The following is a 27,859-nucleotide window of genomic DNA, read 5'->3' as shown; positions in this document are numbered from 1 at the left end:
CTTCTGCATCGTCTTTGATGCTGAGTGCCAGTCTTTGACTCAGCTGTATAAAGGCATTATTTACCATTTGCAGATGAAACATAAACCCAGCTTTAATACCTTAGAATAGTTCTAAAATGTGATTTAGTGATAAAAACAACCAATGTAAAAATTTTAGTCGGTATAATCAGTGTTAGCTATTGTTAGATAAACGAAATGTGAACAGTAGTTTTAATTAAATTGTTTCTAGAATAAACCATCTACAGTTATGGTTTATTGAGAAAAATAGTGATATCTCCTTATGTTTTAGGCTTTATTGCAACATTTTTATGTGGTAGGGTGTTTTATGACACAACTGACCTACACGCATGCTTCAAATGTGATAACTTGGAATTTTTTTAAACTACTGCTCCCAATGGTAAACAATACCTTTAAGTACGATGCCACATCGCTTGCAAGTCGGCTGTACTGACCATAGTGAAGCGAGGCAAACATAATCTTTGGAGTTGCATAGAATTTGACCATGAAACGATGAGGTTGTGGAATTGTAGAGTTCCGCATGTTATTACTGAATAATGATATTGATTGCAATCATGTGCCCAAATGAGAAGTGATGGTGTCATCAAGTCACATCTCATTCACTTTGTTATGAATTAAAATGTTTAAAAGCCATATTTAGGCTAATAATTTAGAGGTGGTATCTCATTCCCCACTTAGCTATTGTTACTAGATTAATGAAAGACTACATAGAATTTGAAGAGAAAAATGCAGTTTGCTCTTGATTTTATGTCAAAAGATGGAAAAGAGATAAGATTTATGTACAGTTGAAAAGGGGACTTGTGAGGTGATGACAACACTACCTCCTGAAGAATATTATGCACACAAGTCATTATTATTCTATTCTTGTAGTAATTATTATATCTAGGTTTAGCTAATTATTTCATTTGTTAAGTATGATACCAATATATGTATGTGTATGCATGTCTCGTATCATTCTTTACTGCTGGTTGTTGAATTGAAAATTACATGATTGTGTATCAAGTTTTTACTGAGTTGTTACCTAAGATGAAAAATTGAATGTAAATAAGAATATTATTGTGAAACAGCAGAATTCATTGTCCCAGGGTCAATTAACTTCAGCTTTGTTGTGTGATTTTTCAGATCCATACCAGCAGATAGGGATAACTCTAGTGTAGCAACGTCCAGTGCACAAAAGAAACTCTTTTCCAGGGCTGTGGGGGCCACGGGTCTGTCCACGGCCAAAGCCAAGGCCAAACCACCGATGGAGGAGAAAGTGGCAGTGACCGTCCGGCCGCTCGGCCTAATGTCCAGATCTCGCTTCAAGGAGGCTAAGGAGAGAAACTTTGACGCGCACGAGTATCAGCGGGTGGAGAGTGAGAAGGAGGATGCCGGCAGAAGGGAATCCGTGTTGGAGGTTGTCGAGCAACAGCCGGAGGAACAGCAGGTTGAGGAGAAGGAGGATGAGGCAGACATAATGGAGGATGAGAAGGGGATAACAGTCAGAGATGATGATGATGAAGGTTGGTACTGATTTTTGAAATGCTCACAGGCAACTTAAAAGAGAACCAAAATCAAAATATCAGCAGTTTTTCTGTACCATATTTTCTCGGACAGGAGCTCCTTTCACTGTGAAGTAAAACGTATTTTCATTGATGCTTCTCCACAGCATGCCTGAGTGACCCTAAGCTTTGAATCCTCTTTTCTCTCTTTTCTATGAAACTGCGCTTCCTAGCACTCTTTTTATAATTCAATCACTCTTTGAATGGGTTATAGGATGGTTCAATTTTACCCAGTTATACGTCTTTTTAAAACCTAGAGCTTTCATTTTGAAACTTTGCAGAAAAGTGAAAATTCCGTTTAGCCTGCTTTATGTGGGTTTTGAGCTGGGCAGTCACATGTGGTTTGTGTGTGTATAAAAGTATGTATGTATTTAGTTATTCATCTATTTTTTTATTATCTCTCCTGTACAGGGCTTGAAACTGAGCGCCAGATCATGGAAATCATAGAAGCCACTGAGCAAGCCGACGTCACAGAGGAGCTACCTCTGGCAGTGGAAGGAGGGTTTGTGGAGCAGGAAGTGAGGAGGGAGGAAGCAGAGGAGGAGGAGGAGGAGGAGGAGGAGATGGAGGAGGAGGTGGAGGTGGAGGAGGTGGAAAAACGGGTGCCACAGGAACCCACTGGTGATACCAGGACCACCACCATCGTCCGGCCAATCCAGTTTGAAACCTTGTCAGTGATGCAAAAAAGGTGAGAATAATATGCGTGCATTCATATATTCTGGACTTCAGTACGAGTGTTGCGCTGGTATTGCATCAATGTCATTAGTTTCGTTCAGACGGTGATCCTTAACCTCGAGGATAAGTTAACTCAGGGAGGTGTTAGAAAAGGAGAGACAACTCCTGCTCTCCTTTGAAGTCATGCGCGGCACCGCCGAGAAGTTATGCGCTTAATTACAGGTGGAAATCAGGTGCTTTGACAAAAGAGAGCATCAATAATCGGGACTAGCGCTCTCACATCTAGAAATACTTGCCCCTACTGCGTTTCGCTCTCTCTCTTTCAATGTGATGGCAACAATGAATTTGTGTACCTCGAATTGGAGCAGCGAATCAAAATGCAGTGTAAAACTGACAATTTTAACAGCAAATAGTTTAAAAGCATGCTGTTGCACACTTTAGCGGAGTACTTTATTTGAAAGATCAAAATATCCCAGATTAAAGGATAGAAGACTAACATGCGGAAATGTGCCCATTATAGAAATATATTAGGTTTTTAAGATGGCCTAATTTTCATTTCATTTCAATTTGCGCATTACGAAGAAACTAGAAATACATGTTTATAATATTGAATTCTTTCCTAAACTACTCTTAATCAATTCGAGTATTTCATTTAAAATTTTACGGGGAAATAAAGCTTGTAATTCAACGAAAGGTGAAATGCGTTCTTCGTCTCCGAACTTCGCCTTGCAACTAGAGCGGTGCAACGCATGACTTCAAAGCGTATAGTGGAATGCTAGACATCCCATTGTAACGCTTCAAACCAAAACATGTGTTTGCATGAATTACGAAGAGTTGTTTCTCCTTTTCTAACACCTCCCTGGTTGACTTCAAGGATAAGCTCTATGGGGCGCCAAGCTTCACAAGGTCAATTTCGTTACAAAATCAATCATTTCGTAATGGCCATTTCATCACGAAATCAGGCATTCCATCGGCACAAAGTGACTGATTTCATAACGAAATCGACTTCACAACACGTGGCGCCCCATAGAGCTTATCCTCAAGTTAGCTTTTCCTTGAGGGTAAGGATCACCGTCTGAATGTTATTATTCGTTTCAGATGTACACCAGTTTGCTGACATGTTCAGATTTTATGCATACCTTTATATCTCAGCCATTTCAAAACTGATTTTCATCAAATAAACTTTGAATACCTCTTAGAAGCATATGCTTTTTAACTTTTCCTATTTAAAAGGGGTTTCTAAGTGTCTCACAAAAAGTTAAAAGCTGAATTCTGACCTCAACCAATACTATACCATCCCTTTAACATCCTCACTGACTTTATTCGACTCCATTTGTCTTCCCGCGATCCTACAAATAGTTTGTAACCCTATGTAAGTGTCACTCAAACTGATATTTGCCATGCAGAGGAGTATCCATAACTTGCAAAGCTGCCGTACTTAGGCTCAATTAATTCCCCCAGATGAAATAAGACAAGCAAATACACAATGCCAAACAGACAAACAAACCCTAGGCTGTTAGACAAATCTCATTGATTAGCTGTAACAATGTGGAAGTCTCACATGCAGAAAATTGTGACAAGATAGTGTGTAGACTACATGAACCCAACTCACTGATGGTTAGTGTCAGGACTTCTGTGCAGAGCACATCACATTGGCTAATATGCTGATTTGTGATGGCCATTTATCTAAATGCTATGTGTCACTTATTAAGTCTTAACACTGAATTTCTAGGGTGCAGTATGCTCATAGTCTAATCATTTTGATACTCCTTGTGGAGAGCTGCAAAACAAGACTGCTAAAACCAAAGTGCCTTTTATATATATAACAATGCCCCTTCTAATGTCCATTCAGAAGCCAACAAAGAGACATAATCCAATTTATATTGATGCTTGTGGAAACTGAGGTATAAAGGTCACTAGTGTACATGCCTGAAGATTCAAGGCCTTCTTCCCCTCTTCCTTCAAGGACATCGCCCCCACAGGCCGCGCCTGTCTTACCAACACCCATGGAGGATACGAATCCACGCTTCATCGTGACCCTGGAGGGTCGCAGGAAAGGGATGGCCTTTCCGTTTGAGTCCTCGGAGCGCACCCCCCGTCTGGCATCGGCGACCCCTTTCCAATCCTCCAGGCTGCTGCCATCAGACTTGAAGTTGCACCTGCTGAACTCGAGCCTGGAGCAGATTGAGGCCGGCGAATTGGAGGAGATGGAAGCTGTGGAGGAGGAGGAGGACTCTTTCTTTCTGTACGACTCTACCGCCCCCCTGCCCAGCTATCATCAGGTGGTGCAGAAGCATCATCCAATCTATGAGAAAGAAGTGACCGTGGGCAGGGTCCAACCCTCCCAGCACCTGATCAAGGACCCCACCTACACCCCACCTCAGCCCAAGGTGGCGCCAGTCACTTTCTCCCTGCAGGAATCAGATGAAGGTTTGTGCCTCTGTGTTTAATTTTGGGTGCTGGTTTTGTGATGGCTTGTGATTGAGATAGATGGGATATTTTGCCATAGGTCCAACATGCAGTTGAGCGTGCTACATACTCAAATGCAGTGTCTTCTTGAGAAAGTCTTATCACTATACAATCACTCATGAGAAATACAATCCACAAAACAATCGATGCTTTGTGATTGTAATGTATTTTGCCCTTGTTCAGGCAGTTCAAATTACACGAGGGTCAAAGCGCTTTTGGAAACACAGATGCCATATGACTGATAGTATGATCTCATCATTTCTCAAGAATTTGACTGAATCATCTCAACCCTCTGATTGGCTCAGCGGGCAGAGAGTTTTGAAGTGGAATCATTTCGAAAATGCGAGCTATTAGTGTCAAATGACAGCATGAATCGTCTCAGGGTATGGTCTTGATCTCAATAGCACCTATTCAAACGTTCATAAGAGCATACATATCTCTCGGAGTAGAATTGGGCCAACTCGATATCCCTACTTTGTGTAAAATGTATCATCCTATTTAAAGTATTGTGATGAATTTGTGTATTATTATCATCAAAGACTTGTTCTGCATTATTTACACACAGCATTGCCATGGTTTATATATATTGCTATGTACAACACAATGTCCTTGATTTGTTAGTTAATGTATTTTTAATTAATTGTTACTTTGTTATTTTGTTGCAGGGCCACAAGAATAACAGTGTATAAACCACTGATGGGGCTAGCTTTGCTAAAATAAATTAACTAACTAACTAACTAAATAAATAAATGAATAAAATGAATGAATGAATGAATGAATGAATGAATGAATGAATGAATGAATGAATGAATGAATGAATGAATGAATGAATGAATGAATGAATGAATGAATGAATGAATGAATGAATGAATGAATGAATGAATGAATGAATGAATGAATGAATGAATGAATGAATGAATGAATGAATGAATGAATGAATGAGTGAATGAATGAATGAATTAATTAAACAGTAAATGAATAAATAACTAAGTAAATAAATAAGTGAATAAATAAATGAATAACAATTTTTCTGCACAGACCAAGACCACGGCCAAGATGTGGCAGAGGAGATCAGGGAGCGGTGTAAGTTCTGGCCCGCCTGCAAGAATGGCAGTGACTGTCCCTACATCCACCCAAGCAAACCCTGCAGGTAAGGGGGGCGTGGTGACAGTGAGAGAGGGGGTTGGGGGTGATAAACCCGTTGAGGATGGACTGCTTTTGCTGCAACACGTATTTCCCATAGACACCTGCCCAAGTATACTCGGGCTTTGTCCTCAACGGGTTAAGTGTGGAGTGGCAAGAGTTGGATGATGAATTTCTCCACATCAATCTGCATGTGTTTATATACACAGGCTATGGATGATCTAGGGAGCATTGAATTGATTTTACTTGAATTTTGATATACACTTGTTTGCTGCCACAGAAGAAGTAGGATTGATAATTTAACACTTGTGTGTTTCAAATCAATTCTAAGAATAATGTAGACAAAGAAATCATATTATGATTTCTTTGTCTACATTGTTCTTAGAATTGAAATGAATTTGTTCAGTTTTGCTGTCCATTGAAGTGAAATGGAATATAGATATGTTGTTTATTCTCCTCTGTATTCTTCCTACAAGCATCCTGACCTTTGCTTTTCTAGGAAAATGTGGAGTGTCCTCATATCTATGTACCAGAATGCCTTCCTGTTACCCTGTTCCTCCTGCAATTCTTCATGAGCCTTCAATGACCCCAAACGAGATTCTTTTTGCAGGTTGACAATGAGCAGACAGGTTGGTAATCCACCTGTGCGAGAGCGGTCAAGCAGTACTTGTATCCCCTTTCCATGGTCAACTACATGTACCATCAAATGATGAAAATATCGATTGGGCGCTAGGTATGAATAGAGTGTGTGCTCATGGGCTCACAAACTCTTTAGTTATATCCGAAAGAAGCACCTGAATGGGGTTAGCAAAAGCCAAAATCCACTGAGCTCAGCCTTGATCGCTACGTATGTCGTCATATGAGTTTATTGCGAAACAAGCACACGCTACAGTAGAAAAAAGGCAAATAATACTGCGATACACACAGTTTTCATAGAAGACAAAAACAGATGTGATAGAAGAAACTCTAATCTTTCAATTAAACCATTTTTCTGGGAAGCATAAGAGAAATAAACAAATTTAGGCCATGAATGCAGGCAGTCTTGCCTACATTTTGGGAACCTAGTATGCCAGGTTCCTGTAAGGAATGGGTGAAAGCATAATGGAGGATTATAGAACATGCATTCAGTGCAGGGCTCCAAGCTTGAATGCTTTCAGGATTGCAGATTGTGGGATTGCACATTTTTGCTTAAAGCCAAGGCTTGAGATATCCGTGTTTGTAATCTGCTAATGACCTGTGTGGGACTAGTCTTCTTGAAACAGATTCCTTTACTACTCCTTTCATTTGCCATGCAAGAGTCAAATGCTTGTCATCTGTCGTTACACGTATTCCTCTGTCAATACACCGCTGTGGATGGCACTTTTATTGACTACTTAAAACAAAGTTTCTTATCCCAGCCATGAAATTTGTTTGCAAATTTTCTCAGTCACTACAGCTCATTTCTGTCTATAAGTTTTACAATCTAATTATATCTATACATCAATGCTTCTCACTTCCAATGGCGAGAGGCATAATGCACCATGTCATTGGATGTGGGGATCCAAAGTTACTATGACCGCAGAATTCAAATAGCGCCCCCAGCGGTTGTGGCCTTACAGCTAATTGCAATCCCCTAAGTTGTCATATTATGTGGTGACAGAAATGATTGAGACATGTGCTGTTGATGTATATGCCCTTGGTCCTGGGAAGGTTGGCACATTATGTGGTCGACTCTTTCCCACAATGCACTAGGGTTGTTTTGGCACGCAGACTGCACTGCACTTTGATAGCAGTGAATCCACAAAATGACATATGTAGTGTTATCACTGCCGTTATATTCCCCATGACACCTTTTGGAAACATCCAAGGATAGACTGAAATATTCATGTGAGTACCTACGTAGCAAACGAGATCAATGTAGAGATATGAAGGTATCGCCTCAAACATGGAAGGTCATAACAGATCTAGGAATCAATTCTAAACCTAAATCACACAGGGGGAAGCGTGGTGGTAAATCAACAAAAATGTCCTCCTCCCCTGAAATCTCGTGCACAAGTCTCGATGTTGGCCAAAAGATTCCAGTGATCCATAGACCGAGAGGAGGAAAGAGCTATCCCCCTCAACAATACCGCAAAAGGAAACAATTCCTCACTAACATTGATACTCACCACTCTCATCATCAGTTTTGTGTAAAAGGATATGATCTGCCTACAGTGTTACTGTCAAATGTGCGGTCTCTACATAATAAGTTTGATGATCTCACGATTGTGGCCACATATAATAATGCAGATGTTATCGCCCTGACAGAGACATGGTTTGACCCACTGACACCTCTGGAGCAATATTCCTTACCTGACTGCTCTCTCTTCTCTAATCACCGGAGTGGACGACCTGGAGGTGGAGTAGCAATGTACGCTAAGCACCATCTTAAACCAACTCTTCTGTCTGTCAAAATACCAGATAACATTGAAACTCTTTGGTTACATCTGAGACCGCCACGTTTACCTCGGCAGTTATCTAGTCTCATCGTCTGTGTCGTGTACTACCCCCCTCGCCACCCATATGCTGAACAATATATTGATCATTTGACATCTACAAGTGATGCACTGATGTTACAGTATCCTGAAGCGGGAATATCATTCATGGGGGATTTCAACGATTTGAATCTTGAAATGATTTCTCGCTAATAACAAATTTACCCAAATAGTGATGGAACCCACCAGAGGAAACAATGTTTTGGATAAGATAGTGACTAATCATGCCAATTTTTACTCTCATGTTCAAGTTATCTCTCCTATTGCTGCCAGCGATCATAATTGTGTTCTTTGGATCCCAGCCAACCGATCACGTCCACAAAATACAACAAAGAAAAGAGTCGTACGTCCCCTAAAAGATAGTGGATTGAGGTCTTTTGGAGATTGGATTACTCACCATACTTGGGAAGAACTTGCGCAGATCGATGATCCTTCCAAAAAGTGTGATGTGCTCTTGGAAAACATTCGCTCTCGTCTTGACACTTACCTTCCAACAAAGACCATCCGGCTGCACAAATCAGATAAACCATGGGTTACCGTTAAAGTCAAAACTCTTATACGTCGCAGGCAGATAGCTTTTGCTAGTAAACAATTATCTCTGTGGCGCTATCTAAGAAACAAAACACTACGAGAAATAACAAAAGCAAAAAATCGTTATTACAACACCAGAATTCGCGATCTGAAGGCAAGAGATCCTGCATCATGGTATAGACAAATAAAACTCATCACACATGGTGCACAAGATGATACTACCATCCACATTCCAGACAATGATACAGCTGATGACGTGTCAATTGCCAATTATATCAATGAATATTTCTGTTCGATAGCAGCTGACTTACCTTCACTGGACAGAAGCAGGTTACCAGCCTTCCTTCCAGCCCAACAGCAGTGTCCTATAGTACGGCCTTGGGAGGTGTATAAAATCTTGAGCACATTAAACCAGGGAAAGGCGAGCATTACAGGAGACCTACCTGTACGGATCCTGAGAGAATTCGCTTGTGAATTAGCTTCTCCCCTTGCTGATATTTTGAATGCTTCTTTCCGAAAGGGTGTAGTACCACATCAGTGGAAATGTGCTGAAATAGTTCCGATCCCCAAGTGTGTATCCCCCACCGTACAGGATTTGCGCCCGATAGCTCTCACGAGTTACTTTGCAAAAACTGCGGAATCGTTCATTGCTAAATGGTTAGTTGAAGACATAGCTCAGCATATTGATCCCAACCAGTACGGAAATCGGAAAGGCCTGTCAACAAATCACTACCTCATCCAGTTGCTTCACCAAATACTGACAAATGCTGAAAACTCAAAGGCGATATCAACGATTGTTTTGACCGATTTTTCTAAAGCATTCGATAACATAGACCATAACATCCTCGTACAGAAGTTACTTGACATGAGTGTAAGACCCTGCCTTGTTTCTTGGATCGTGAGTTTTCTTGAATTTCGTTCTCAGTGTGTTAAGTACCATGGAAAGCTATCGGACTGGAAAAACATAAATGCAGGTGTCCCCCAGGGCACTAAACTTGGGCCAATTTTATTTCTGATAATGACCAATGATGTATGTTCAAATGTTCCAGTCCAGCATTTAAAGTATGTGGATGATATGACTTTGATTGAGAGTAGGAAAATGACTCAACCATCCAACATGCAGCATGCTTTGGATGAAATTAACCAGTGGACCAGACACAACAATATGAAATTGAACCCCTCAAAGTGTGTATCAATGACAATAACTTTCTGTAAAAACCCTCCTCTGCATAATGCTTTGTTCATTGCAGATGTTGAACTAGGTACTGTCACCCAGACAAGGATATTAGGCGTTGTGATTCAATCAAACTTGAAATGGGATGGTCATGTTACGGAGGTCCTAAAAAAGTGCAACAAAAAGTTATACATGCTTCGCTCCCTCAAACGTTTCCACCTCCCCACAGCTGATTTAGTTACTGTATACTCAGGATACATACGTCCTGTTCTTGAGTATGGCTGCCCAGTGTTCAGTGGCTCCCTCACAAAGAAACTTGAAAGTCAGTTGGAAATGATTCAGAAAAGAGCCTGCAGAATAATATTAGGCAAAAATTACACATCGTACATTGCAGCTCTTGAAACCTGCAAGTTGGGCACTTTAGCTGAAAGGAGAAGACAGCTGAGTCTAGAATTTGCTTGTCGGATGGTTAAAAACCCGCTCGTATCCCACTGGCTACCTGCTAAACACCAAGGGCATCAATACACATTGCGTTCGAACACAAGGTACCAGCAATACAAATGTAAAACAAAACGGTTTCAGGACAGTGCAATTCCATATTTCATTAATCTACTGAATAATAAAGATTAGAAGTTTTTATGCATTTGTATAAGTAGCATTTCAAGTATGATGTTTTCCGGCTGTTTGTTCATCAGTCTATTTGCCTGTGTTGTTTTTGATATGGTATTATTTGTAATAGAAAAATATATTGCGGATTTGAGTAAATGACCGCATATTTGGTACATATGAAGTAATAGTGAGGATTTAACTGATTTTATCAGTTTTTGAGCCATAATTTTTATGATTGTTATAGCAGAGACGGGTAGATTTCGTTTTTCCTTTTTTAATTTTGAATATTGTTTTGTTATGGTAACCGCATTTTTTTTTTCAATAAAGAAAAACAATGAGTGTGGATTGAGTTGATCTCTTTTTCATTTCAGGTTTTGATTTGAGATATAGTTTCTTTTTTTCTGATGGATGTAGTTTTTTGATATGTAGGCCTAAAAGATGTGTTTTATTTATGCTGAAGGATGAGCTGTTATGATGATAATAATTGTTTAAAAGAAAAGAAAGAAATATTGTTTATTTTATTGAAATTTGGCACACGGGATTAATGTGATGTGTAGGTGTGATTTTTTTAAAATCAAAATTAATATATGTAGATGAAATAGTAATGGAATTTTTTTAATGACTAGTTGTGTAATGATATGTTGACAGTGAAATTTTTTCCCCTTTTCCTCATTTTTCTTTTTTCGTTTTTCTTTTCTTTTTGAAAAGTAATCCGAGTATTGATGGGCTGGTACCCTCACTGATTTCATTATCAGTTGTAATAGTAATGATTGTTTTTATTCAGTGTTGAGCAGTGTTGCCATGTTGACAGGATATTTTTTATCTCCTTTTTCTTTTCGTTTTTGTAAAAGCAATTTCAGAATTGATTGGGCTGGTACCCTCATAGATTGATCACTTCTTGTGATTTACCACATGTGACCACTGTAATATTTGTTCTTTTTTATGTCATGTCGTTATATCATTGTTTGTACAGAGCACCGAAATAATCTGTCTGTTTTTATAACTATGATTGTAAAACATGTGCAATTCAGCCTTTGGCTGCCAGACATGATTTTTAATAAAACCTGTTCAATTCAAAAGACATATAAAGACCTATAAAGACATCAGGTTATCATCAGATCAGGGTAGAACCAAAATAGTGGATAATTTCCCTGTGTTACTCAGAGTCTGCTATCTTCATGGTTGCAGTTGATGTGTTTTGCTTTGCCTCTACTTTGACATATACTTGATGCAATATTTTCAAGTGTTGTCCTCCTCATTAAACCTACATGTACTCCAGAGTCTGCTTTAATGCTATCTTTGCATGCTCTTCTTCTTCTCTGTTTTTTTTTTTTTTCTTTTTTTACATACACTGATCAATGTTATATTCACACTGTCAAGGTCCACACTCTGCCACAAATTTTACTGGGGAGTATTTTAACCTACACTTTGCATTTCACCTATCTCTTCAAATAGTTTTTGTCACACATCATATCACTTTAACTGTTGGTGTGCCATTATGTGAACCCTTGTGTGCCAACATCATTCTGAGATTGCAACGCATGAGCACTTTTCAAAATTATTCTGTTTTTCAAAGCCATGCAAGATTTTATAGAAGCATTGTATGCGTGAAATGCAGTACAGCAAAGTTGGAGAGAAAATCACAAGCTTTGCAGTGATATAACTTTTATGACAAAGCCATGGCTGTGACCTTTTCGATGTACTTTGGCATAAAACGATTTATCTATCGGTATAGCAATTGTGCATTTTTGGCAAAATATGCAAAGCTGGCAAGATGTCGACTTAGTCAGGCACGTGAATGTGGTTCACAAAGAGTATAGGAGAACCCCTGGGAAGCTCTTTCCACAAACAGAACTATAATTAGAGATTCATCAAAAGGGGACCATTCACAGATATTCAGGTCGATATCATGAATATTTGATAAACAATAATGTTAAGTCATGTTGCTCTCTTTTTGGTTTATACATTGATTGTGAAAATAATTTGTCTGTGTTTGTAAGTTTGTGATGATACTCTAAAAAATTCAATATCTGGTTTGATAATCAAAGCAACTTTGGAATAGTTTGATGCAAAAGACATGATTTCTTAATCTTTAATTCATCAGTTATAACAGATTTTACTGAAAAAAAAATTCACCAGCTAATTGGATACTAGTGTTAAAAGTGATGACATCATCTCTTACAGGGTAATTTTGAATTTCAGTAAGATGTAGATACAATTCATATAATCATACTATGTGATAATTACCCTGTCACTTTGGTATGAATGCATCTGTGAAACTTGAAAGATGCTAAACCAGTTTTTGCCCAATATCATTGACACTTTTGCTTTCAGTTTGGTGTAATTTACAGCGTTTATCTGTAAGCAAATCTTGGCACAAATATGGACTTTCTTTTTGATTTTCAACAAGCATGATAAAGACAAGTTGGTTTTTTTTTTCTTCTTTTTCTTTTTTCAGGGGTAGCTAAGAGGCTTTAGGGTAGGTTTATTTTAGACATGATAATCTTACATTAGAATTCACTGTGGATATACAACTGTCTGGTTCCTCCCCAGTACATGAAACAAGCTTAGTGTACCGGTAATACCTGCCAAGTGTGGCTTTGCACAAGATAAAGCAAAGCCCCCAGCACCTGACAGTAAATCGATTCACCCCTATACTTTCTCCAATTTTCCCTGTTTTGCTGTACTCTGTAGTGCATGTTTTGATGTGGAATTATACATCTTTAGACTATGGATGTACCACTTGCATCTTTTTGACTTAATGCACACACCTTTTTCTTTGCACTTATTTTACAAGTTCTTCAGCCATGTCAAAGTCCCTATAAGTATTCCTCATGCCCATTTCAGAATAGAGCGGATAACGGTAATGCTGAAAAGGTATAAAGTCGTAAGATTTGTATGGAAATCCGCTCTTGACACCCCTCTGCGCTTTCGAAGGAAACGATGTCAGAGATGCAGCTTTGTAATTTCCTGCTTTCATATCCGTGTACACGTCTTTATGATTCACTGTGGTATTGGCAGTACAGCTGTGGGCAGTGGTTAAGGATGATTCCAGGCAGGCAGGGTGCAGTAATCTTTGGATTGATTGCTGGGATGTGGGATTTGGGAAGAAAAACAAATACTTTGTTGGATTATTGCTGAGTGCTGGACATGCTTGTCACCATTTGCTGATAATCTGCGCTATCACAGATGTATTAGATCAGCATCCACATAAAAGCAGTTGCGTGATCTGTCGGTGATCATTTTGTTTCTTTGGCTGTACTTGTGGTTTTTACCTTGTTTGTCTGTGTTTCTTTCTGCAAAAGAGAATAACTGTGTGGGTATCACTATTGCTGTATATTAGATAAAAATATACAATATAGCAATTAAAAAGGTTGATAATGTATGGCTCTTACCCCCAGATCACCATGCTATATTCATTAGCATTATCGTCAGGTGTTAGCAGAAAAATATATCCCTAAGATATGTAAAAAGTCACCATATTAAAATCAGTATTCACAAGATATGAGACTTCACATCACAGGGCTGGCATTTAATTCAGAAAGAAAGAAAAAACAAACGAAGGGGGAAATTCACCCAAATAGTTTATAGTTTGGTGGATAATAGATTTTTAGAAATAAGGGTATTGAAAGTAGACATTATCTATCTATCTCTATCTCTACGTGGTTAAAATTCATGATTTCATGCATACCTAAACCAATAGTAGTGGTAAAATTGTTCCTTCTTTTTATGTTCTTCTGAGTATTTCATGTACATGGACCTGCAAATTAAGATCTGTTTGACACAAGTGTGGCATGCATGATAGAGTCAACATTCAAGCCACGATTATCACACCCCCCCCCCCCCCACCCACCACCACACACACACACAGGTGGTCCAAGCACATACTGAGCTTTACTTGGGGCCACTTTTACTGTTCAAGTATGCTGTAAATCACTAGATGACCATGATGTTAATCTGTGATCTTGACTGTGTGATTACTCTCTATGAACATGAGAGATTGCAATCACAGGAGGGTATTGCACTTTCGTTTCCACATTCCACTTGTGTACTGTCTATGTTATCATTATTGCATTTTCACAGAGCCTGTTTGTTGTTTAACCCATTGAGGACGAGTCCCGAGTATACTCAGGCAGGTGTCTATGGGAAATGTATGTTGTGGCAAAATCAGTCTGTCCTCAAAGGGTTAAGCTTGAGTTCTGTAGCTATGGTGAAATCTGTAGTGTCAGTGATTATAAGAATCTATTCATGTGCAGCTATCACAAGTGTAGGTGTGTTTGTGTGTGTGTGTGTGCGTGTGTGTGTTCTCCTGAACAGCTGATTGGGGACATTGGTGAGTTTTGCTCTGGGCATATGCCCATTTGTTCAGAACAGTTAAAACAGATGAAAAAGCATCTACGTGAGGCCCTAGGGGTTCCTTAGGGATATACAAAATGTACATATGTAATGCACCTGCCCGTTCTGCATATATTTGGTGCCTGCATGGAGGCAAATTGTACTTCACACTATGCAAATTGGGAAATTCTAAACCTGTAACAATATCCCTGATTGTTGTGTATGCACCTATATGTAAAATGTAGCACAATTTTCACTAACTGAACTATCTTAAAATATTACATTTGATACTTTTCCATTTCAATCAGTCAGTAAATCAAAAAAAAATGAACTATGCTTTTCCAAAACAGATAATGGAATAAGCCTGGTTAGCTCAAACAAATGTCATATCTAGTTGAAGTCTCTTACGAGAATGTGTGTGTGAGCGTGTTTGTTTATGTTTGAGGGTCACTGTGTTCACATACATTTCTATAGAAACCTGTTTATAGATCTGTTTGCAGCACCACTGGTATCAATTATTCATTAGCTGTCGATGGAATGGCTGTTTCTTTAATGAGGTTCAGATCTCTGTCGGGGACTTACAGGGATGAAGTCAGTGCTTGTGTTTTGCAGAAGTCTGTCTTCACGTAGAAGATTTGCAAATCCTACGTGAACTGCAAATCATTTCTCCCTATAGTTTACTCTTACCCCATTTATACTGCTTGCATGTGTCAGAGTCTCCTCGAGGAGGTTCAAAAGCCTGCTTGAAAAAGCATTCTCTTGTCTGTTAATACTGCTCGGGCTGGTTTTGCCGAAGCAGGCCTGACTGGCTCCATTCTCATGGTAACCGAGTTCCTCTCCGATCCAGGGTGCGGGCTCTTTAATTTCTTCCACAGCCGCCGACGTAATTGAGCGCGAAAGTGCACAAGTTGTGCGGCATATATCAGTGGTGGTTGGTCATGACAGCTGGTTTTGTTTACGTCAGCTAGCGGTAACCTGCAGTGAAAACTTTAGGGTGGCAAAAAAAAAGTGGCTTCTCGAACCCCCAGGCAGTTATACTGCAGTCAAGGCTCTCTGAGGCTGCCACATGAAGTTCTGAAACCACCCCTTGTGGTGGTTTGAGAACCTGACCTGGGTTCTAGGGCAGTTAACCCCCCCACAATTGCATGAGACCCTTCCCCTGACCCTAACCCTAATCCTGAACCTAATCCTAACCCTAACCCTAACCCAACCTCTAACCCTACACCAAACCCTAACCCTAATCTCTACTCTAACCTTATCACTAACCAATATGGGAGGGGGGAAGGGGGGGGGGGGAAGGGGGGAAGGGGGTAATTGTCCTCAGGGAGTAATTGCCCTGATGCACCTGACCTGATAGGATAGGATCTCCTTTTCTGAATTCTGTCTGTTTATAAATACTGAACTGAAAGGCTGCTCAAGGCTGCTATAGGAGGCTTCAGAACCCCCTTTTTGCTTAGTGTAAATGGGTGTCTATCTACTTGTTTTATTTCTTATGTATGTGTTTGTGTGTGTATGTTTACGTGCGTGTTTGTGTGTGGGTGATATTAGGTGAGTGCTCTTGTCCTCTTTCATTGGCCAGCCTTGCCAGGCATGATTAACGAGCGTGGCAGAGATTTCAAAGGACAGCTAAAATGGAGGTCTACTGTATGTCACTACTTTTAGAAACCATTATGCAAATGACTGCAATATGACTTTTTTTTCTCCTGTATTTTTCTTCCATCCATGTGTCTGGAAGCAGTAAGCATCAAAACAGTAACTTTTTTTTTTTTTAACCCAGTACCTGGTTCACACAAGTGCTGCTCCTGGATAGAATAAAATCTATGTATGGACTGAGGGTCACTAGAATTTCTTTGTGACTGTGTGTGAGTGTGTGTTTGTTTGTTTCTGTGTTTTATTGTGGTATTTTGCAACACAGTGCATTCTAAGCTCTTGCTTTTCATCTAAATGAGATTTTAATTTAGCTTAAGTTCCAATTCACTCTTTCTTAGATTTCTCAAAGATGAGAAAATATTTATTACAGTGTCAAAAATGTGCTTAAAGACATTAGATTTAAAGGGAAAAAAACTTCACACCCAAAGAGCAGAACAGCCATGATTGTACAGTTGTAATATATAGCAATATCATGTGGTAACCAAGCAAGGGGAGGCAAAATTAAAATGATGGGGCCTCCATAAAAAGGAACTTGTATAGCTGTGGGGCCCTAAACTACAATTGCCAAGTGAAGAGAGTTCAAATATCCTTGAATATAGAGGCGGTGTTTGCCTTGCAAAGAAACTCGTGTTTTAAAGTTGTGTGCAATTAATTGCATGCGCCAATTTTGTTCTTATAATGTCTTCAAAGGAATATCACTTTTAAATGAGGAATTTATAAATGCAATATAACATGGTGTGCCACAGCATGGTAAAAATAGCAAGGAGTGATATTCACTGTGCATTGTGGGATATAAAATCACTACAAAAAAAAAATATTGCTGTCTCCGTTCTCACTGCACAACTTCACGTCTTTTTGCCAATAAAAGATATGCACAGATTTAGCTTTGTTCTGTTTTGCCAATTTCAACAGAAATGTGAAGTGGCCTTCAGCATTGGGTGGCATGTAACTTTTAAGAAGTTTTATAATTACAACGTGCAAGTTTACAGGCAATATTTTCCAATATCTATGAACAAAGAACCCCATCCTGCTCTCCCCATGATCACATCTGGATGTTTCTAATGTCTTTCGCCATGGCAAGCCCACAAATTTCCCAAAATTCCTCCTGTGGTAATTGTGTTACGAAGACGGGTAAAAAAAAAGGAGGAGCTGGCGGTGGTGCTGCAGCTGCCCGTGTGTAGTGCTTTGATGTGACCTCGGCTTCCAATCTAATTTAATGTCACCTGAGAGTCCTGGCATCATGGAGCAATCGATAGTAGACATCTAGGAGGCCTTGGCACAACATAGCAGGTCCCATCTTCCAAACTTTATGACTGCAAGGATGTAGCAATCAATAGTCTAGCTTTCAGGCTCTGGTGTGTCTTCCTCCTTCCGTGTACCCTGGCTTGTATCAAACAATCTCTCAACTCTCTAGTCTCATTGTTGGGACCACCCTCCTAAGATCCCAGTGACGATGTAAATAAACATATTACCCATGGGAATGAAAGAGTTAATAGGGAGAAGAATTAATCCTCACATTTTAGAAATCCATCCCTTGATAAAAGCCATTGCCCTATATTCATCCCCATCCCCCCCCCCCCAATTTGATAGTGCAGTAGTCTCTGCATAATCTGGTACCGCTTAATTGGGTACTCCACGTATTAGTAATTGACATACATTTTACACAATGAACAGACAGTTCAGATGCATGTTTAACAGTCGAACCTGTCTTAAGAGCCACCTGCTTATAGCGGCCACTTAAAAATCCCCCGCACGAATTGCTGTATTGTATATTATCGCGGCCATTCATTTTGTATCCCATGGTGCATATCTAGCTGCGTACAGCGGCCACAAAAATTTTAGCTGAACCATTAAATCAGCCATGAATATGATGTCTTTTATGTTCATTGCATAAATTCTACAAGGTCCTATCGAGAGAACAGAAGGAGGCTCAAAGAAAATCAAAAGTGAAGTAAATTATACCAAAAAATCCCCATATTATAGCTGCTCATGCACACTAATTTGCTGTTTGTTTTTTTAAGAATAACATGTGCTATTTTATGCTAATATACAATGCAAGTGTTGAAATTCAAAATGGCCACTGACCTGTCTGTAGTGGCCACTTTTGTCATTTCCTCTGGGTGGCCACTATAGACAGGTTTGACTGTATTTACCAGATAATCAGGTACCATATAGACAATTCGGTTTAATGGGTAGAATAAGTTTCCAGTCAAGCCTCATCTATTCTCATCATTTTCCACAGAAAGTCTTTGAAATGGCAGAAGAAATTGTGGGGTGCTGACAGGCAATTGAGCACTTTGGTGTACGTTTTGACATGTTAAGTGTGCAGAGAATGATCAATCACTTCATGTAGACGCATTTTGTTATGAAATGTAAAAACAGTTATTTAATTATATTTGGGGTTGTGCAATCACATTTCGAAATACCTTTTATTTATCAGTCATGTAAACCTGATGTTTTGTGTATGATGTTTTGTAGTTTTAATGGAGTAGAGGCAAATCAGTCGTCACAGTATTTTTTGTGTAATTCTGTTTGTTTTGACAAATGCGGAATATGTTCTTATCTTGCATAATGCTCAACTTATTGATTTCTGTAATTATGATATTTTCCCACTTATTTCTATCACACGTGTAAATGCTTTATTCTGTAATTGTCTGAATGTTTGAATTTGTATGTACATATTTTATGTTATATTACACGCAATTTAGCCCTTGGGCTACGAGATGTGATATGAATAAATAAACCTTTCAATAAAAAAAAAATTTATGCATGCCGTGTACAAACTGCTACACCGGCACCACACACTCTACCCTAACGTCACATACAGTGGCATAATAATCACAACACGTGTCTAGCCTTGATAAAATCAGGGAATGAAATATCTCCACCAAGACTCTAGCCTTTCTTCAAAATGTTAGTGAAAAAGTGAACTTACGATTGCCATTAATGGACAACAGAATTTACGGCTGCATGCAAAGTTTACAGTGTCAAGTTGCATTTAATGATAATAATGATAATAGAGAGACTCATATTAAGTGCTCATTCTACCTAAAAAGATACTCATTTACAATGTCATGTTAATATGACTTGTCTTATGTACATACAGTACTTTCATGAATGTTGAAGTCTGCATTCATGCAAGCAGTGCCTCAGCCATGGATTACTGATTATCAGTATCCTTTGCAGTTAGAGTGGTCGTCAACAATGTATAGCAAAGCATGATAATTCAGTTGGGTTTGTGTGTTGTTTTCCTTGAAACCATGATAAGAGAAAATGGAATTTCTGCCAAGGCTTTTGTGCGACTTTAAACGATCTGTAGCTGTCGTGACATACCATGCATGTTGTGTATGTGGTGCAGATAGGTGACAGTGTGTGGTGGGTGTAACATGAATACAATACAATTAGTAGGGCAGATATGTAACAAAATTTAGTCGAGATGCTCATATCCGGCGGAAAGTATGAAATTTTGCATATAGGGGTATTTTGGGGCGCTGATTTCAAATATTGCCGGATCCAAGAGATCTGACCACGGGGTCGGCCGCCATTTTGAATTCCAATATGGCCGCCATCACAAAATAAATTTAAAGATCCCTATCTCCAGTTCTGAATGACCTGTGGCACCAAAATCTGGTACACATGAGCGTTTTGACATGTTGAATTTAATGACAGATTGATTTGAAGTGTCTGACAAACATCGAATGGCCGCCATTTTGATTTCCAATATGGCCGCCTCGACGAAATATTCAAAATCCCTATCTCGATTTCTAAGTGGTGAGTGACGCTGAAATTAGGTATAAACAAGTATTTTAACATACTGAGTTAAAATATTAACTGATGTGATGTGTCTGACAAACGCAATGCCTGCTATTTTGAATTCCAATGTGGCTACGAAGACAAACACCACAACTAACATTCACGAGCATGTCAAAAAGTGCAGCAAAAAGGAAGCATAATGCACCTTTCACTGACGTCACAATGTAAATACAGCAGCGCGCACTCAATCAGTTACAAACGCGCGCTCAATCAGGTAGCCTAATTTACAAACCCGAGATAGAGATTTTCAATACTCCAACATGGCAACTTTGTATAAAAAGTCAAATTGGCTGCCGTGCAACTTGTCAGACATATCAAATAAGTCTGTTATTGAAGTCATCACATCACCATGCTTTTATGTATCAAATTCCAATGGCTTATGTCGTACAGAACTGAAGATAGGGATCTTTGACAGCGGCCATATTGGAATTCAAAATGGCGGCCGACCCCGTGACCAGATCTCTTGGATCCGGCAATTTTTGAAATCAGCGCCCCAAAATACCCCTATATGCAAAATTTTGTACTTTCCGCCGGATGTGAGCATCTTTTTCACATATCTGCCCCACTAAATACAATTCAATACAATCAGATTATTTATATAGCGCTCTTATTCACAGTCAATGAGTGGTTTTACAGCACTTTACACCAAAATTCAGTTACAGATTGGCACCAAAAAGAAAAGTCTTCAGATTCTTCCTGAAGACATCAAGGGATGGGGAAATGCGGACAAACCATGGTAGATCGTTCCTCAGTCGTGGTGCAGAAGTCACAAAAGAATTGTCCCCAGCTCTGCTATTGGTTTTGTGTACATGAATGAAACCAGGGAGGTGAGAGGAAAAGGAGTGGGCACTGGATTAGTGTCTTTTGATCCATCCTCGGAGCCGCACTCCCCAAGAGACCACTCCACTAACTAGATTACTGCCGCTTGGCCGCACAGTGCACATGCGCAATCCTTGTCAACAGGCTGGTGGGTCTCACCCCTCCCTGGCCAGAACCTGGATTACTCCACGTGGTTGGGTGGTACTGGTGCATTACTGGTGCATTACCCATTGCTGTGCCTGCAAACAACACTGGTGCATTGTGATGTGCAGTGAACTGGTTGCATGGTCACATTTTGAATTTTGCAGCTAGTATTCAAGGTATTATAATTTATGTGCATTTACATGTCCATGTACTATAAGATTTCTTGGGAACAAATGTACTTTGCATGCGCTGGTGAAATAACTTTTACATGAAATGGAAACAAATTAACACAGACTTAAAAACATTTAATAATAATGATTAGCAGCACCAATAATAATATACTGATTGTAAGAATATGAAGGAAACATGAACAGCTGAGTAGTGGAACACAGGCCCTAATAATGTCTGATGATAATAATAATTTTAATACCAAGCTCGCACAGAAAATACCAACCACAACAGCAACAACATCATAAAAATACCCATTCAGCTTTCAAATAATAATAAAACAAAAACAGAGAGACAGACAAAAAAGTGCCATGGTGAATATCTTATAAGGCATGATACAGGACATGTGAGATAGTTCAGCTCTCACTGAACTCTCACATGTTTTCACCATACACCAGGCAAGGAGGCAAGTTATTTCACCAAGATTAGGTCCTATAGTAGTCTCCATCGTGACCACTCTGTTGTAGATTCGAGCCCTTCTGCCTCAATATATCCCCAGCATACAACAAAAAAACATTCAAATAGTGTTTTCATCCCCTGGAGAACTAAAATTGCTCACAAAAATATGTTAGTGGGACCAGAAAAAACATGTCTTGGCGGATGTACGCAAGTTTCCCAAAAAATATGACAAGAGAACCAACAAGAGCGAACAATGAAGTGATACATCAGACTAAAGAAAAACCCCAACATCTGCTGATCTACAGGTGAATTTCGTCAGCACTAGTCAGGATTTACACTTGACATTGTGTCGTAATTTGATTAAGACAAGAACAAAACAATGGCTATTGTTAAACAGTTACATTGTCAAAACTCAACTTCTTCTTGGCCGATTTTCAAAATTTTTGTATCTACCGAGAGCTGAATTCTTAGACTAGCAGGTCCCAAGAGTATATGCCGTGTGAGCCTGCATAAAGAATGTAAAACCCTCATCCACACGTCCTTGTGAACACACACAAGTCAACTGGCCTGTCCATACTCCTAACGATAGAGGGCCAAATCACCGCGGCCCCGAGGATCGAACATCAAACAGCAGTGATAACGATCAGACTGACCTCGTTACGTAAGAGGTCGTTTACTTGTTCGTTGGGGCACTGATCCCTTGTAATCCTGTGTTGAGTGATAGGGAAAACCCTCAGGGCAGAGTGCCCACTCCTTTTTGTCTCACCTCCCTGATGAAACACACTCTTTGATTAATCAGGTACTCCGCCTAATAATCGGGTAAGAAATGCTCTGCCCGACACTATCTGATTAGGGGGAGAGTACTGCATTCTAAATAAACTGCTTTTGGAGGGCATTGTTGATATTATTACCCTGAGGGATCTCAACTCCGTGTTGCTCCGAGGTCATAGTGTGGAGTTGAAATCCTGAGGGACATCATTATCAGCAGTGCCTGAAATTAGAGCAGTCTATCTGTTTATATCTGTTTTATATACAGAATGAATTTAAAGTCCGGTTGGCCCCTACTGAGGGGTGTTGGACAGTAACCAAGAAGAAAAGTGAAATTCAACTTGGTCGATTTGTCGGCATCCGAGTAGGTACCAAAAGAGGGTAGTTTGGATGCTTTAAAGGAATGGTATAGCACTGGTTGAGATGGGGATTCAGGTTTTAACTCCTTTGCAAGATAATTAGAAACCACTTATATGAAATATTAAAGAGCATACAATTCTAAGAGGAATTCAAAGTTTATTAGATGAAAATTGGTTTTGAAGTGGCTGAGATATCCAAAGCCATATATACAAATCTAAAGTGGTCGTAATAAAGGGTGGTTCCCACCTTTTATTATGACGACTTTGTTAGGTGATCCGAGTATCCTCTCGGATCACCTTCTGTATCTGTACGGATTCTTTGTTTTTCTTCTTTATTTCTCCTCAAAAGTTGTGCAGAGGTTAGCTCAGAAAGTCCGCTGCCTGTCAATTTCAAAATTATATCATGTATGCATCATGTCCCAAAGACGGCAAATCTAATGTATCATTGTGATCAGTCGACCGTGACGTCACTATGACGTCATTATATGAAAACACATTCTCAATCATATCTCATTAATGAAATAGAATTTTTCAATGAAATTTACGTCACATATATTTAAAGTTATGCGCATTCTACTCATGTTCTCAAAATTCATATTTTCTCTTAAAACGTGCGCGTACGCGCGCGTTGAAATATTTGTATGCTCCAATCGAGCTCAAAATTTTTTTGCACACGTTTCAGACCATTTGGAGCATTTTTTGAAAAATTGAAAAAATCGGACGGACGCGTACGCGCGCGCGCATATACGCACGCACAGCTCATATGCAATTGAAATTTCCAGTTTTTTCACTTTGATCGCATGTCAGAAATGTCAAGGAATATTTATACCACGTTTCAAGTCAATCCGACTCAATATGACGTCATACAGGGCCGTCAAAGTTGAAATTCCGCGCGCGCGTCAATGGCGATATACAGTGCAACTATGCCAAAAAACTGCCAATTTTAAATCTGATTTTACTCGTCAGGATGGACGATGACCCCCCATTTTCTTTACATATATTGAAAGCTGATGAGTTGTACATGTGATTTCATGGGTAGGCAATGCTGACAAAATGATTAAAAGATATCAAATTTCTTAATAAAGTAAAAAAAGTAAATTTTCAAAATGACGTCATCAAATTACAAGTTTACTCGAGCGTATCTCACTTATCCTCTGCCAATTTTCTCCCATATTTCAGTATGTTGTAGCTTATGAAATGTTCTTTCATTAATGTAAAAACAACATTTTGATTGGATGACGTCATCGCCTCGTAAAAATGGATTGAATGTATCCTTGTAGAATTTGACCAGTTTACGTGTTATCTCTATGGGAGAGCAGTTTTTCTGGCAGTGAAAATTGACATGACTCTCTTTTTCGAGCACTAGCTCACTTATGCTTCGGTGAATTTTTCCCAGATTTTAGTATGTTGTAGCTGAGACTTTGGGCTATCGTAAGTGTGCCCTTCATTTTTTCATACGACGTCGGCATCACGTCGAAAAACTTGGTTGAAAATGGCACGTGGCTTCGATGCAGCGTCATTTTGCTTAATACACAGGGCCTATGGAGCATGAAATAGGTCATTGCATAGCGCATCCGACTCGTAATCCTAAGGTCCCTGGTTCGAGGCTCACCCCTGCCAATATTTTTTTTTTCATTTTTTTAAACACTTTTTTTCTTCTTTTTCTTTAGTTAGTCTTAATCTCCCTTCCTAACTTTATATTTTTCTGATTTTTTTATGCTTCTCCTTCAAATTTCTATAAAATAACATATTTTTTCTTTATTTTTCTTTCTTTCTACTACTTTCTGTGCAATAGATGAACAACAACAATGGCTATCAATCCCATATTTTGCACATGTTTAGTTCATGTCACGTACATTATTTCATAAAATAACAACTACTTGATCAGACACCATCTTGGGTATGTAAATTAGGGTCAAAGGTCATAAATGTTTCATCCTGTATCTTGGTGAATACATGTCCTATCTTTCCCATATTTTGCACACACAAAGACCATGTAACAAGGATCATTTCACAAAATAACCACTTTTTGCTCAGACGCCATCTTGGGTGTGCAAAGTGAGGTCAAAGGTCATATGTACTTCTTTCTGTATTTTCGTTATGACGTGTTATCTCTATGGGAGGGATTTTTTTTTAATGTGAAAATCGACATGCTTTTCTTTATCGAGCACTAGCTCTCACTTACCCTTCGGTGAATTTCTCCCAGATTTTATGTTGTACCTAAGACTTTGCATTTTGCATCTTGGTGAATACCTGTCCTATCTTTGCCATATTTTGCACACGAATATAGACGATGTCGCAAGAATCATTTCACAAAATAACCACTTTTTCCTCAGATGCCATCTTGGGAGTGTAAAGGTGGGTCAAAGGTCATATGTATTCGTTGCTGTATCTTCGTTATTCAGTGTATACAGAATTGGTACCAAAGATGGCAGATATGACTCCCTTTTCTAAATGAGAATCCAAACCTCACACGGCCAATGTCTCTAAACACAGATGAAACTTGTATTGTCATGCCTATTACGATCAGGACTCGAATCATTGATTAAAAAAAAATCGGATCACCTTAATTTGTCAGTGATGACAAATTACAATCTCTAGTTTTGCTTTGTTTTTAGATATCTCAGCCATTTCAAAATCGATTTTCATCAAATAAACTTTGAATTCGTCTTAGAATCGTATGCTCTTTGATATTTCAAGTGGTTTCTAGTTATCTCACAAAGAGTTAAAATATAAATCCCCATCTCAACTAAACCTATACATCCCTTTCAAGGCCATTTGGATGCTATTAGTGGACTGTATCTAACTGGTGGAGATGACGGCTGTCCGGAGATCAGGAGGTCGTACGTTCGAATCCTGCTCGAGTATGTACACCCATGATTTTTTATCATGGCTACTACTAAAACACTAATTAATTCAGTGCTTATGTACGTTGATGTAGGGCAATTTGTCTATCAGTTGCAATTAGATTAACCTGTCATATAAAGCATGTCTTTCCTCCTAAATGTAGTAGAAAAATCTGTCAAAAGCTTTATTAAGACAGACAATACAATCAGCTACTTGCAGAAAGAAAAAAGAACGAAAGAAAGAAAGGAGAGATTTTCATTGTACAGTTTGCCTCATGTGTCTGTAACATCACAGAGAAATCACTTCGAGTCCACAATTTTTTTTTACTCCTAAGATAAAAGCAAAAAAACAAGGAATATTAATGCTTTCCATTGTATTGTATAAACTATCAGGAAGCAGAAAGGAAAATTCTTGAATCCACATTGATATCTACCTTATTTAATGAATCAGAAACAGAGAAATTGCATATCAGTGTGCAGGTTGCATCTTTGTCAGTGAAATGAATTGAAATTGAATGTGAGTTATCATTGTGGTGAGCGGAGAAAAAGAAAGTAAATGAACCATTGTATGAATAAGCTAAACTGGTTGAGTACAAATGAAATACAAAAACAACAAGAAGAAGAACATGTGGTTTTAGTGTGTTAAGGGAAAGTCATGTATTAAAGTTAGACATCTTGTAAACTCAGTAATATGGAAAGTGACTAATTCATATTTACAAAAGAAAAACTTTTTTTTTTAACTATTGCTTTGATTTCACTGCTTTTCTTCGCAACTGTGCAGTATTGAATTTATATTGCCACAAATTATTTCAACTTGGTATTGTTGGTCACTTTGACTCCACATTCTTACCACAGAGACAAACACGATTCGTTTCAAATAATCTAACAAGAAAAGAAAAGAAGAGAAAAGAGAGGGAAAGATTGGACTGGAGGGAAATTCAAGGGAAATCTTTTTCTTTATTTGTTAGCTTTGGTTGGCGGTTTTACTTTACAATTAGATCTGTGCATATGCAAGGCCCGATTTTCTCGTCAGTGTTTTTCACATTTACTCAGAAATGTGGTTAGCTTGTTGGCAAGAAGGATACTGCCTTCGGAGACCCGTCAGGGCAATGAGACAGGCGCAGATTCTGCCTCATCCCTGGTGGAATATCCAGCTCTGTCTAGGTTTTCATATTCGGGGTGATAATCCCCAAGGCTCGATGTTGTTGCAGCGGTGTATTCGCGGTTAGCGTCGCATGTCCATCTCTAACATGTCTTTGCTGTTGTTTTGAGATTTTTTTTTTTCATTTTTTTTTCCTCCTTTAAACGTAATTGGTGTCATCGAGGTATGTTCTAGCCACTGCAGTAGCCCTGGAGCAGAAAGAAATGCGATCAGGCGCCAGAGCTTTTCATCATTTTGTCGCCATGGCAACGATCTGCTTAGTACGGGCAAACACTTAGATGGCAGGAGAAGAGAGAGATAAGACCTGTTGTCTTCGTGTCATGATTTCGAGACAGAAGTTGGCTTGTGGGTACGGCATTCAATTTCATTGCATTTCAGTGCAAGTTGAGTCCATTTAAAAACAATGAGAAGTGGATGATCATTCCATTTTCGTATTATTTTTTCTGAGGTCTCTCTCTCTCTCTCTATCAGCTTCTCTCTTATGGAAGATGCCACAAATTCTCTTTCTAGAAGCTCTCAGTGATGTGTCATATTATTTTAGTGCATGCTCTGTGTGGAACCAAATCAGATGCTTGTGTACGTGTTGCCATTTTGATTACCACATAGTTCTGATAAGAGTGTTAAGTCATGAGTCAACCGGCAGGGGTATCATTTGCCCGGTTC

General features: G+C 39.1%; 1 protein-coding gene across 1 annotated transcript in view; it reads left to right on the top strand.

Annotated features, from left to right (window-relative positions):
• The window catches only part of LOC139718909 (uncharacterized), a 79,139-nt gene that overhangs the window by 8,432 nt on the left and 42,848 nt on the right, over window positions 1-27,859 (top strand). Inside the window, exons 7-11 of the mRNA XM_071630358.1 lie at window positions 1,141-1,520; window positions 1,971-2,077; window positions 2,171-2,247; window positions 4,201-4,664; window positions 5,748-5,853. Coding sequence (XP_071486459.1) covers window positions 1,141-1,520; window positions 1,971-2,077; window positions 2,171-2,247; window positions 4,201-4,664; window positions 5,748-5,853 — 1,134 coding nt within the window. The remainder of the gene's footprint in view (window positions 1-1,140; window positions 1,521-1,970; window positions 2,078-2,170; window positions 2,248-4,200; window positions 4,665-5,747; window positions 5,854-27,859) is intronic.

This window comes from Diadema antillarum, unplaced genomic scaffold, assembly GCF_040938485.1.
Source record: "Diadema antillarum isolate AM-2024a unplaced genomic scaffold, OU_Dant_1.0 scf00000101, whole genome shotgun sequence".
NCBI classification, from domain to species: Eukaryota; Metazoa; Echinodermata; class Echinoidea; order Diadematoida; family Diadematidae; genus Diadema; species Diadema antillarum.
Note: the sequence above shows the minus strand (reverse complement) of the source record. Positions and strands in the feature narration are given on the sequence as shown.